This window comes from Anoplophora glabripennis, unplaced genomic scaffold (genome assembly GCF_000390285.2).
Source record: "Anoplophora glabripennis isolate ALB-LARVAE unplaced genomic scaffold, Agla_2.0 scaffold386, whole genome shotgun sequence".
Lineage (NCBI taxonomy): Eukaryota > Metazoa > Arthropoda > Insecta > Coleoptera > Cerambycidae > Anoplophora > Anoplophora glabripennis.
Genome location: NW_019416767.1, coordinates 243,853 through 256,991, shown reverse-complemented (window position 1 = coordinate 256,991; position 13,139 = coordinate 243,853). Strand labels below are relative to the sequence as shown.

The window sequence follows — 13,139 nt, the reverse complement described above, 5'->3', positions numbered from 1 at the left end:
TTACCTTTCCGACAATACCATTCCGTAAATAACTTGATTTTGACACAATAGTAACGTTTCAAACTCCAATTTACAACTAAAGCGAAAAATTAACCAGAAAGCCTGGCAAGTAAGTGGTACCAAAAAAACGCAACATAAAAAATATATCTTTTTGCGTTAGCAGTGATAGGTACAGTTTCAAATTCTTTATTTTATTCTGTGCAAATTCATGGAGGATAACACTGAAGATAATTAAATTTTATTTCACTTGTTAAGTAAGTGTTTTATACAACCCTAAAAACCTTGCTATTGAAAAAATAAAACTTGTTTATTTGGTATGGCTGGATTCGGTTTTCTATAAGCTTTTCAACGAGCTCCCTAATGCCTTATGTTTCCATTTGAAAAAAAAGTAGGGGTAGCTGGGGATTAGGGGGTTGGAGAAAAATTTATTATTATATAACCGAAAGATGGGAAAAAATCAAAATCAGTTAACGTGTTTTAAAAAAAAATTAACTCATTCAAAAGATATGAATTTTATTCCGTACTTCTGGCCATCCCTGTATACTATGTTCGTATAACTTGCAGATATGTAATATAATAGGGATTTTTATAAACAATTATTTGAATATCTTATACCAAGTTTAAGAAATATTATTTTTTTTATTTTATTATCAATTCTGTTCATTTTCTCAGATAAACCGTGAATATCTGGTATGGTATGGCAAAAGCTCTATCAAGTTATGTAGTCATGAAGAATTATTATCTATTTTCGTTGTATGGTTAGACAAAATTAAATTTATAAATTCAACTCAATTGATTTATGTAATAATTCTGAAATATGTTGCCTTAATACCACTTACTTTTGATAGTTCCGAATATACTCGAAAATATTTAAACAACGTATTACATATGTAATAATTCAATATATTTACAGTGACATAGACGAGATGGGGAAAGAAGTAATCACCAAATACACTGTGACAAGCACCTTCGAAAATAAAGGCACCTTTTATACCGATTCTAATGGCAGGGAAATGATCAAGAGAACACTAAACTCCCGCCCAGATTACAAATACAATTCCAGCTATGAGCCTGTTGCCAGCAATTATTATCCCGTGACTTCTAAAATAGTTATTAAAAACAAAAAAGTTGAACTTGCCATTCTCACAGATAGATCTCAAGGAGGGTCCAGTTTAAACGATGGAGAGATTGAACTGATGGTCAGTAAAAAAAAATACTATAGTGATTTATGAAGTAAATTTAATAATCTCAGTTTGGATGTGTACAGTGAACGTAAAAATTTGTACTTATAATTTTAGGCAAGAAAAATTTTTAATAACAACAATGTGAAAATGATGGTTTAAAACACGTTAAATTAACATGGTTTTGTTTAATATAACGTTAAATGTTGAATCAAATCAAGCCCACTGTATTTTATGTTTTAGGCAATGCGCTTTCAGATGGTGCCTACAGAATTAAAAAAAAAAATCATTCAGGTCACCAATCTATATTCTGTGTTTTGACTTTATCTTTAAGATACGTGTCTAAAACCAGTGAGAACGATGCATATAATCTCTCAGTATAAAGAATCCATGATGTGCTCATCGATTTACTCACTTAATGAACCCAAATGGCGGCTGAATCGAAAAATGGTGGCTTCAGATATTTACAACGGTTTTATTCGAAAAGGGGTTAAGGGGATAAGGCAATTCTTAATTATTTATTTAGTTCTATTTATAGTTAAAGTTTGATTCACCCGAACTGAAACATCCTGTATATATTTTTTTTTGTATTTGTTATAGCTGTTTTACATCGACAATTTATTGATGAATAAATTGACGAAGTTCTTCATGAATTAATTCACGAATTTATTGGTAAACAGTGTGGTTTTACATTGCTACAGACTTTGTCAAGTTTTTTGACGCATGAGTCAGTTCTACCAACGAATCAAAGAAGCAAATAAATTTCAAAAATGTCACCTTTCCACTCATAATTGTAGTGATACAACAGCGGTACCGTTTTGACACATATTGTAAGTAACAAATCAGTAAACACAATGCAAAACTAGTACGACGCCACACAATTATTTACATATTCCAATAACATAACCTCATTACTGATCTGAGGGTGGAAATCTGTTGGGTTGGTACTTCCGAACTTCACGAAGAAATTGACGAAAATTAGAACATGCTCTAATTCGTCAAGAACTTGATGAATAAATTCATGAAGTTATTTGACAGCAGATTTGGTGCATTACACTTGTCCAATTTCTTGTTGAAGCGACTTCATGAATTAATTGATCAATAAATTGTCAATGTAAAACAACTATTACAAACTTTTTTTTATGCTGACTATGTTTATTTTAACAAAGCTTTTATTTTTTAGCTGCATAGAAGGATAGTTCATGACGACAGTAAAGGTGTAGGCGAAAGCCTCAACGAAACTGAATTCGGAAGTGGCATTTATGTTAGAGGATCTCATTATCTAATATTTGGATCTGCCACAAAATTAAATCCAGACGGTTTGTACTTAAACACACTTTAATTTTCATGCAGTGAATATTAGAAAATACTGTTTATATTTCAGGAAAGAGTACAGCGGCGCAAGAACGGATTCTATCTCACAAGAAACTTAATCAACCATGGGTTGGAGTTGGGAACATTTCTTCCGTTAATGTGACTGCTTTGCAACAAAAATTAAATTTTAACGTAATAGTATTTTCATTATTAGAATTGAATTGAAAGTTGAATAATCTCATTTTAGTACTCCGCCTTAAATGAAGCCCTCCCGGAAAATATAAATATTTTGACATTCGAACCATGGGCAAACCAATCCTACCTTTTACGTTTGGAACATATTTTGGAGAAAGACGAAGATCCGTCATTATCCAATGCCACTTCTGTAGACATAAGTGTAAGTTAGAAAACGATTGTGTACTAAAATTCAGGCAAGAAGTAATTTTAATAGAAACCACAGGTTTTTATTTAAAAATTGTAATTTTTTTTTATTCGTAAGTATACCTACAGTATAGAGTTATGTATGGAATAGCATATCGGGTAAATGCTGGCACATGCTGGTTCTCTTTTGTTAAAATTTTTCATAACCGTTTTGCATAAATGCGGCTGAATTTCGTTGATACAGCGCTCAATTACCTCCTTCAAGGCGTAGGTGGTCGTGGGCTTGTTAGCATAAACTTTAGACTTCAGAAAATCCCATAGAAAAAAGTCCAACGGCGTTAAATCGCATGATCTGGGCTGCCAGTTCTGATCACCAAAACGGGAAATTACTCTACCAGGAAATGACTCAAGCAGTAGGTAAAAGAATTATTTCTAGAACTGTACGGCATGTAGCACCGTCGTGATTTCTCTGAACCCCAAATGCGACAATATTGTCGATTACCAAAGCCATCGAGATGAAAATTAGACCCATCGCTAAAGATTATTTTGTTCGAAAAATGAACATCCATTTGTTCCATAATCCATTCAACGAACTCTCTTCGCTCTGCGTGGTCAGTAAACTTCAGTCAGTCAGTTAATTGAACTCTGTAAGCATGAAAATGCAAATCTTTCATGAGAGAATCAATTGTAAAATCCCGAAATGTCCAATTCTTAACAACGGTGCCGAATGAAGTTTTGTGTTGAACCACATGTTGAAGACTAATTGATCCGGTCTCCCGGAACTTTTCAATTAATCTCTTCACAGTTGATGAAGTTAAATCACTATTCCGACCATATTTTCCACGAATATTGCGATCTGTAGCAGCCACACCTTCATAATTTTTAAAATATTGCTCAACAATGAAAACGCGAAAAATAAACGGTCATGGAGACTACATATTAGTCTCCCTGTAAACGGCAATCGCACAGACGTGTGCAAGAGAGATAGATCTAGTGTAGGCTAATACCACAGCATATAAAACAATTTGCGCTGCACTTAATTCAACCAATCAGTTCGATTCCTTATCCCTTTTTTCTGTTGGGACGTATTCCCGTTTGAAATTAAATTGATTTTAACTACATTTATGTGTGGCGACTTTGTGAAAGTATGGATAAGTTAAAAATTTTGAAAAATTATTGTTTAAGTTTATATTATGTTTTAATTGTATTAAGATGAATGACAGAAAGGATGGTCGACGAATTTCTGATCTACAAAGACATTATAAAAATAATATAGATAAAAAGAGAAGATAAAAAAATTTCAACTTGATTAAAAATGTGCAGATATATATTAATTCTATGACTTCTACACTTATGTATTAAGAAATATGGAAAATACTCTTAAAAAAGACCTCTCCAAGTAACAAAATTACTAAAATACATATATTTATTAATAATTTTATCAATATTCTTTATATTAACATACCCGGGTTCGATCGAAAAAATAATACAAAGTTGTGGCCAAAAATATGTGATCGTCATAAGGAATCCCTACGTTGTATGTATCTATTTTTTATTGACCGGAAGGCGCTGGCTACTAACTGTAAAGAAGGGAAGTATGGTTTAATTTTATAAAACAAAAGCAGAATAAATACACCTAACTTTATTATTTACGTACAACAGTCTTTCAAATTAAACATGTGGCACATAGAAAGAACAATAAAAGCATTAACAACCATTTAACATAAATGAGAGTGCCAGGCTCACCTAGAGCTCCTGTAGGGAAAGAGCATGGCAGAGAAATCCACGATCGTTGCTCTAACTACCCAAATATTTAAGATCCTTTGCTAATGATAAATAAAACCTGTCTCATTTAATGTGTCACTAAATGTCACCTCACTCGAATTAGACATACACACTTCCTAGTAAAACTGAAGAGGTTTGGTGTTAGTTAGCCGGCAGGGCCGGAAGGTACTGGAGTCCCATAATACGGGAGGAAATCCAGCTATAGTTGAGATTTCGGAAGATCCTTCTTAACACTGGAGTCCCATACGGGAGGCAATCCAGCTTAATACAGATTCGTTCCGCACGGGCGAAAATGTTAGTAAATTCACAAGGCTTGTATAGACGTATGACATAAAGTAAGCACAAGAAATCAAAGAACAACGTAATCATGATAAAACAAGTTAAATGTGAAACAAAGAAGTCGTTATTGCAATATCTGGGCAGTCACGACAATATACATATTTTAACATGTAATAAATAATGAGCAATCTTTAATAATAATTGTAACAATTATCATGAAACATCTATGTTTTTCGAACAACGTATTCATGACAAATACAAGTTAGATGTGAAACAAAAAGTCGTTATTGTAATGTCTGGCAGTCACGACAATATATATATTTTAACGTGAAATAAATAATGAGTAATCGTTAATAATAATTATAACAATTTTACTTTAGAAAAATATATGCCCTTGAGCATAAAGCAATGGAAGTTAAACATGCAAAGAATTATTATCATGAAACATCTATAACCATCACAATCATAAGATTACATAGAACAATTAACAACAAAGTACTTAAAGAATATTACCTGCTAACTAATACCGGTTAAACACTTAATTTTCCACTACCTCTATATTTTTCACACTACACTGATCGTCTTACTTTTCACTCCGCGCTGTTCTCACTTCAACTGCCTATCTTCAACTATTTAGGCTTCCTTCCAGAATGCCCCACCTAGGCGTTTGCTTTTTTTTCGCTTCCTTCTACCAACCGTTAATATTACTTTTTCATTATTATACAACACTCATGTAACAGGTGACGTCGAAGTTGATAAGATAAGTACGGTTTTGCACAAACTCAAACTGAATTAAATTCGATTTCTTCTCTTTAAACAATACATATTTGTATGAATAATTTTCACAGCCCCACAAAAAAAAAGGATCGGATCTGGTATTCAGACCCATGTATTGCCTTATATTTTTTTCGCTAAATCCGAATCTTCAGTTGGGCTTTCAGATTTGGCCCAACGGATCCGAGTTTTCGGGAAAATTAAAAAAAAAATCACAAAAAACTTCATTTACGATCGACGAAAGTTAATAAATCAAATTATTCTACCAGCTCACTAGACATATGATTTTTCACTCGTTTGATTCCAATTTATCATCATAGAGTCAGACAAGCTGGTCCAATTTCATTTCTCAGTTCTGGATCCATCTTTTTATCCACCCACCCATTCATGAATCCATACATCTTTCTCTCCAGTCGTTCTTGCATGAATACGCATATTTATTCATCCAGCTGTACCACCTATAAAACCCACCCATCTATCCATCTACTTTTTGTACTGAGAGATGAGATAACAGCCTAGAAGATTGAGAATGCAATAAAACTTGTAGAATACTCTACTTTCTAAACAAAAGAAAACGATATCTAGAAAATATTCTTATTTTTACATATACAGGGTGTGGCGTCTTTAGTGCAGAAAAAATAAAATGCAGATTCCTAGGAATATATGCAATAAAAAAGCCTTATTGTATAAGAAATTCATATATCCACGATTTGTCAAGAAAATTGAACTTCAATTTTGTAGCGAAGAAATAAATCTTAGTACGGTCCTGGTCAAAAAATATCATGCTATTCGATTAACATCAGCGCACGCTTGCCAAACTGAACTTAACAGAGAGTCAAGCCTTTGCGCAAATCAGTGTTGCCAAATTAAAATGTATGAAAAGAGATAAAATGTTTTAATGCAATAATAAATCATTTTGGCCAGTTTAATACAATCCTCTCGTTTTAATGAAAAGGAAAAATAAACATAAAATTCAATCAGTTATTTCACTGTAAATGATAATGTGCAATCCCAGACAAGAGGTTTGTAGAAACAAAGTACATGGTGTTACAGAAAAGACTACTATTATTTTAGCAAGTGATATGTTGGATCACGACAAACAAAAGGGATGCAAACTTACCGCTATCGTTCGATAGTAGTAAACGTATTATTGTTGTCCTTGTTTTCCATTGCCGATTTAGTTAAAACAATAACTTAAAAAACAAAAAATAAGAAACGTCTTTAATAAACACTTAACGTCTAAACAGTAGAAACGCGATCTTTTTGACACAACTTAGCAGCAATTCACCCGCGTACTGACACTGACACAGACTGACACTCCACAGGTGCCGTACGGAGTGCGGACTAGGTCAATGTTTTTTGCGCTATGTTAAACAGGACCGGCATTAATATTTTGTCACTTCTTGTAATTTTTTGGAAAATATTTTTGATACTCAAATCTCATAATCGCCTTATGGTAGCATATATTATTTTACTTCATTTATTGTCAAGAGTCTAGGTTTTAATATTCTGCATTAAAGACGCCACACCCTGTATATATAGGGCGAAAATTTCCGAATATTTCTGAGGCGATTTTATTGTTTTCACAAATATTTCACATACACTAATCACACACAAAAATTTAAGAAATCTTTTACACGACTTTTACTCTACGGTTTGTTTACGGTGTTTTTGTACCGGTATACCAGTGTACCATTATTTGTTTTACCGGTATTTGCCTGCACTAGCTTCATCTGCCTTGCATACACTAGCGTGTTTGGCCTCTCTTTCTAAGGCCAGTGCATAGTTTATAAGGTCCATGCAGCTGTCACACTGTCGCTCTTTTTTGTTGACAACACTTTACCGCACAAATGGCGCAAAATTCATATCGTGCGTGAATTTTGGGACACCCGATATGAGAATCATTTAAAATCTAATACCCGTTTAATTCTTAAACAAAAACTGTTCAACTATTTTTTAACTTATTTGTGTAAATTCATTGATCGTTGTTTTTTCTAAAGTTGCAGAGCGAGATAAAGTTCATGTGATGATTAGATTTTGATATTGGTCTAATTTCTTTGAATCATATTTGAAGATAGCTTAAAACTCATTAATCTATCCTGTATATTTGTAAATAAAATGTATTCAATTCAAGCAAGCCACACAATTTTCATTCATTTTTGATCTTAAACTGTTACAGATTTATTTTATTTCAGAAACTGTTTAATACACATGACATCGTCGAAATAACTGAGACGACCCTCGGAGCTAATCAATTGTTAGATGACTATCAAGCTAGAACTAAATATACGTGGAACATTACAGGAGAAAAAATGGACGTAGTTCCAGACGAAGCCGATCCTACTCCATTATCAGTTTCTTTAACTCCCATGAAAATAAGAACATTTGTCGTGAAGTTGGGAATTGCCAGTTTCGGAAATTCAATTAAGCCTGTTCCTATAATATCCTTATTTGTAATATGGGGATACTTACTTTTTTAGATAATAGTGAAGTAAATATAAAATACTGTCATTCTGTTACGTAAACTAGTAAACAGTTCAATTTTAATGTGGTCCCATGTTTGAAATGTATAAGTAATAAGAGATAGGTAATTATAGTAATTTATAATCCAGAGCGCAACTAACAGCTATTTGTGGAGAATAAAATACAACACGCACCAAATAAATTTACCCTTATTTCATCATTTACGAAATTAAAAGTGACGACAAGTTTATAGTACCTATTTTATAAAGCATGTAAATGAGGCTTGTATTACATGTAAAAAAATTAATATTACTCTCTAATTAAAGTACATAGAAGTTCTGTATTTTTTTTAATATACCTACCTACATTTTTCATATCCTCTCTTTGAAGGATAATATATGCAGGAAATAGTGTTACTCTTATTTTTGTTCATTTCAACAAAACTAAGACTGAGCTTGTGGCAATAAAAAAATTGTTTTATTTAATTTTTTAAAAAAGATCCAGGGTTTTTTAAGAATATGGCACTCTCATATTCAAGCTAATGGGACTGACTCCGCCGATCTTAATTTCGCCTATTAATAAACAATTCTCTGACAATTTTGAAGAAACCGGTTCATAAGGCTCCTTCAGTTTTTTGACATGTTGAAACAGCAGCAGATTTAGACAGCATTTTATGCCTATGCTTAAATGCAATATTAAATGGAAACAGAAAAGTAATTGCAATTACAACAGTAATATACAGGGTGTCCCGAGGTGACGAGACATTAGACATATTTCAGAGACTGGAGAAATTTAAAATGAAATATATTTTACTATATACATATTTAAAAAATATTCATAGTTACAATTTTCGAAATAGTTTTTATCATGCCTTCTTTACGCATTTCCCCATTTATTTTCCTCATGTCGCAAGCTCGATCAGTTAAAATTGCTGTAAGCTCTTCTGAGATAGTTGATTCAAATAGTATGTATTTTTGCTTTGCATGAATTGAAACTATATTAATGCTTTATTTGTGCAACACATTATTTAGAGATTTTTTTCTGAAGCACATTATAAGCACAAATCAGTTAAAACTGTTTAATTATATTCAGTTTGATGTAAAGCAATAATTCGAAGGCACATATAAAGGGCCAAATTTTGACGTTAAAATGACATCTTATTTTGAGTATGGGGGAAATAATCATCAGAGACAACTCATTATTTTCAGAAAGATGCGAAAAATATTGTTATAAATTCTTACCTGTATTTACTTATTCTGCTTCGCTTCTTCTTTGTATCCTATTTTTCTTCTTTATTGTCTGGGCGCCAGCTCACATGAGCATATAGATGTAATTTAATTCAAATTTTGTTTGTTATGTTTATAGAGAAAGTCTTTGTTTGAGATAAAAAAAATTTAATTTAAGATTCAAGCAAATTTTTATCTAATATGAGTAGCCTTACCTCAGGGTAAGGTTCTGAGAAGATTAGTAGGTATTTTGATTTTAAAATATTATACTAATTATGAATTTAGATACTTATCTTAGGAAGGAGAAGACAAAATATTTATATTTGAATTTTAACTGACCACAGTTATTCTATTTCTCGTAAAAATAATTTCTAATTAATTTATTTACTCTGATTCAATATATTTCAAATTAAAATAAAAATTATGATTAGTTTACACTTAATTTTACTATTTATCCAAAATTTTTCAATCTTCTATCAATAGAAGTATTCTTATTCTACGCCACTTCCACTACACTAACTCAAATTAAATAACAATATCCAAGATTTGGATTTAAATATTAAATTTAACACAAGTTTGTATTATATTAGGGGTTTATACCTCTTTACCATTGTCTAATACACTAATTTATTTTCTTCTTGGTCCTTTATCTCCTCTATTTCTTTCCTGTGCCTGTTAGCACAACTTCTGTTCCTGACTTGTCATCTGTCATATAACTTCTTGTTGTTTGTCGCCTTGCTGATATTTCTATATTACTATTCCCTGTCGCTGACTTGGATTGGATCTGTGTTGACTCGAAATACCCCATAACAGTTAACTTTGTTTTGTTATTGGACTTACTTAAGTTTCTATTGTCCGTAATCTTCAATTAATTTAGTTCTTGAGACTGTTTTCTTCTACTCCTTCTTATAAATGATGTTTCTTTATTGAATACATTTGTTTCTTTCTGGCAACCAAATTATCTTCCTTTTAAATCAAAAATTTTATTTTTAAAACTTTAGCTGTCAGCCCCTCAATTATTTATTATTTTTTTTCTTAGTTACCTCACTCTTTTTCTTTTCATACCCACTATTTTTTTAGAGCACTTTCTAATTCTAGTAATCCAAATTTTTATTACCAATCACATTTTCAATTTTGTTTGAAATTCATTTTTTACGAAAATTTTTAATTGATCATATACTAATTTTTATTTATTTTATCTTTTTTTCTCAATTTCAACCATCTACTGTACTCCTATTGGTCACACTTATTCAACTTATACCTAATTTATTTCTTTAAAATCAATTTTACCAATTTTATTTTCCTAAATTTGCCTTTCTCTTTGATATTTTAAAATCTTTGCTCCTATTCATTCTATTACTATATAAACATGTGTATCATCATAACTTTTTTCCTACATATGAAATTTAATTTTTTCCTTACTAAACGTCTCTTTACGCAAATGATACGTACAAAGTCTTGAAATATTTATTATAGAACAAATGCAAAACATACATTTGAAATGAAGCAAAGGCTTTTAATACTACTACATCGCTTTACGTTGAAGCAGTTGCTTTTAGTTTTATTCTTTATTTTAAACAAACGCTTTTGTAGTATTCATGAGACCATTAGATAAGATAATAAAATCAAGATTTTATTCAACCAGTCAGCTATCGCATTATCTCGAACGTAGGCTATTTCATAGTACCAGCCATGCAATGTTGGTTGCCTAATCTCGATGGTCACGTGGCTTGTAATCATTTATGTAGCTCTGTATCTTTTTTGATACCAAATATATATCCTAAAGAAATACCTCTACATCGTTAATAATAATTAACTAAAATAAAAATGAAAAATTATTATCTATCTAAATATTACCAAAGAGAAAACACATAATATCTGACATACTGAAATTCTTAAATAACGCAAGCTTTCAAAATAGACGAGCTGACCTATTCCTGCATTCTAAGGACTGATTTTTAAAGTGGCCTCGTTTTTAAATAGATTTAATAGAATTAGATTATACAGGGTGTTTCGCATAAGAACCGAAACAGAGCAGAGGCATGTAGAGGAACCCAAAATCTGGCGACTTGACGCAACTTACCTTTATACTAAGCTGCGCCCCTGAGAAGTTATAGGCCTTGAAAAAAAATAATATCTCAGTTATACTTGAACTTAGAAAAAACAAATTCGCTACACGGTGTAAGTGTACCAAGAGCATTAATCGGCAGTAAGTAGAATTCAACTGAAGCATTTTAAACGGTTGATAAGGGATGTCGCACGATTAACATGTGACAGAATTTTTGAACCCGCTGGCGGACCTTAAAAATTATTACTTTATTTTTTGGAGAATTTAATTCTAAAACTTTTTTTACTCTAATTAGTTTTCAAAAAACTCTATCGTTTTCAACAAAAACACGAATAAATAATAATACGTATCGTAACTGTTATTTAAAATCATCGAAAAATAAAAAGTTGGCTATGAATTTAAACGTCAAATGTGACGATCAGGAAAAAGTTGGAATAAGAATTATTTCATAGAAAAACAAACCACTTAAACAACAGAAATAACATACAATTTGCCCTGATAAGTTATAGAAATTGTTCAAAATGATCACCGTTTTCTCTCAGGCATAAATTTATTACTCGTCGAAAATTGAAGTCTACTCCAGTAACTGCTGATTGTTTCTAATAAATGTGCATTTATCTGTAATGCGATTCCACAATTCTGCTCGAGATGCAACTGGCGAGGAATACACAAATTCTTTTAACTTTTCTTCTTTCCCCACGGAAAGAAGTCACATTTGTTGAGGTTTGCTGATCGTAGGGACCAAAACTTGTGTGCAATTATTTCCTCTTCCAATCCATTTATTTGGATGCTGGTGGTTTAAACAATATTACTAAAATGACGGGGTGTCCTATCATGCATCAACCAATGTTGAAATCTGAGTTGTAGTGGCATCTCGTCAAGTAGTCGAATAACACCGATCCAAACATTTTTTTAAATTCGCGTTGGAAATGTCGAAGAGTTACTGAATGAGGATTTACTCATGATGTCATGATAGTTATGTAAATTTGTAATACCTCTGCGGGTGAAACAAGCTTCATCAGTAAAGAGAATTTTCTTTAGAAAATTAATGCCTTCATGTAAAATAAACCGACAGAAATTCACTCGTTTAACCAAATCATTCAGTAATAATTCTTGCACTTTTTGGATATGATATGGGTGTAGTGGACTACGTCTAATCACTCGGTACACAGAAGTTTGCGATATACCAGTTTGTCGAGATATAATTCTAGTACTAATATGTGGGTCATCTTCAATTGTATTCAAAATAAGTTCTTCGTCTTGTGCCCTAATTGCAATAGCACGTTTTCAAGTGTTCAAGCCCATCTTTCAACATTAGAAAATGTTTGTCTATGGGGATTACTCGATCTGGAAATCTTCTCCGATATTCTTCAACACTTCTTCTGTAGTTTTCTTCAAAGAAACCTAACACTAATATCATGACAACTTGTTCGCTAATTGAAAACATCTCGGCCATTTTCAAAGCACTCGGCAAACAATTACTAAAATTAAATGACTTTTTTCCCGATCGACATGGTAAATAATTAAAATTTATTATATGTATGTATACAGGGTGGTCCCGAGGTAATGAGCCAAAATTCATGCGTAGATTCCCGAAGCAAAAATATTGCAATTTATCCGAACTTACCTTAGTCCAAAAGTTGTTGATAGTTAAAGAGATACAGGGTG

General features: G+C 31.9%; 1 protein-coding gene across 1 annotated transcript in view; it reads left to right on the top strand.

The window, feature by feature from the left end:
- Positions 1-8,516, top strand: part of LOC108910284 (lysosomal alpha-mannosidase) — a 43,146-nt gene extending 34,630 nt beyond the window's left edge. The window contains exons 12-16 of the mRNA XM_018714844.2: positions 914-1,199; positions 2,365-2,500; positions 2,566-2,687; positions 2,743-2,892; positions 7,910-8,516. Coding sequence (XP_018570360.1) covers positions 914-1,199; positions 2,365-2,500; positions 2,566-2,687; positions 2,743-2,892; positions 7,910-8,194 — 979 coding nt within the window. The 3' untranslated portion in view covers positions 8,195-8,516. The remainder of the gene's footprint in view (positions 1-913; positions 1,200-2,364; positions 2,501-2,565; positions 2,688-2,742; positions 2,893-7,909) is intronic.
- Positions 8,517-13,139: the final 4,623 nt, after the last annotated feature.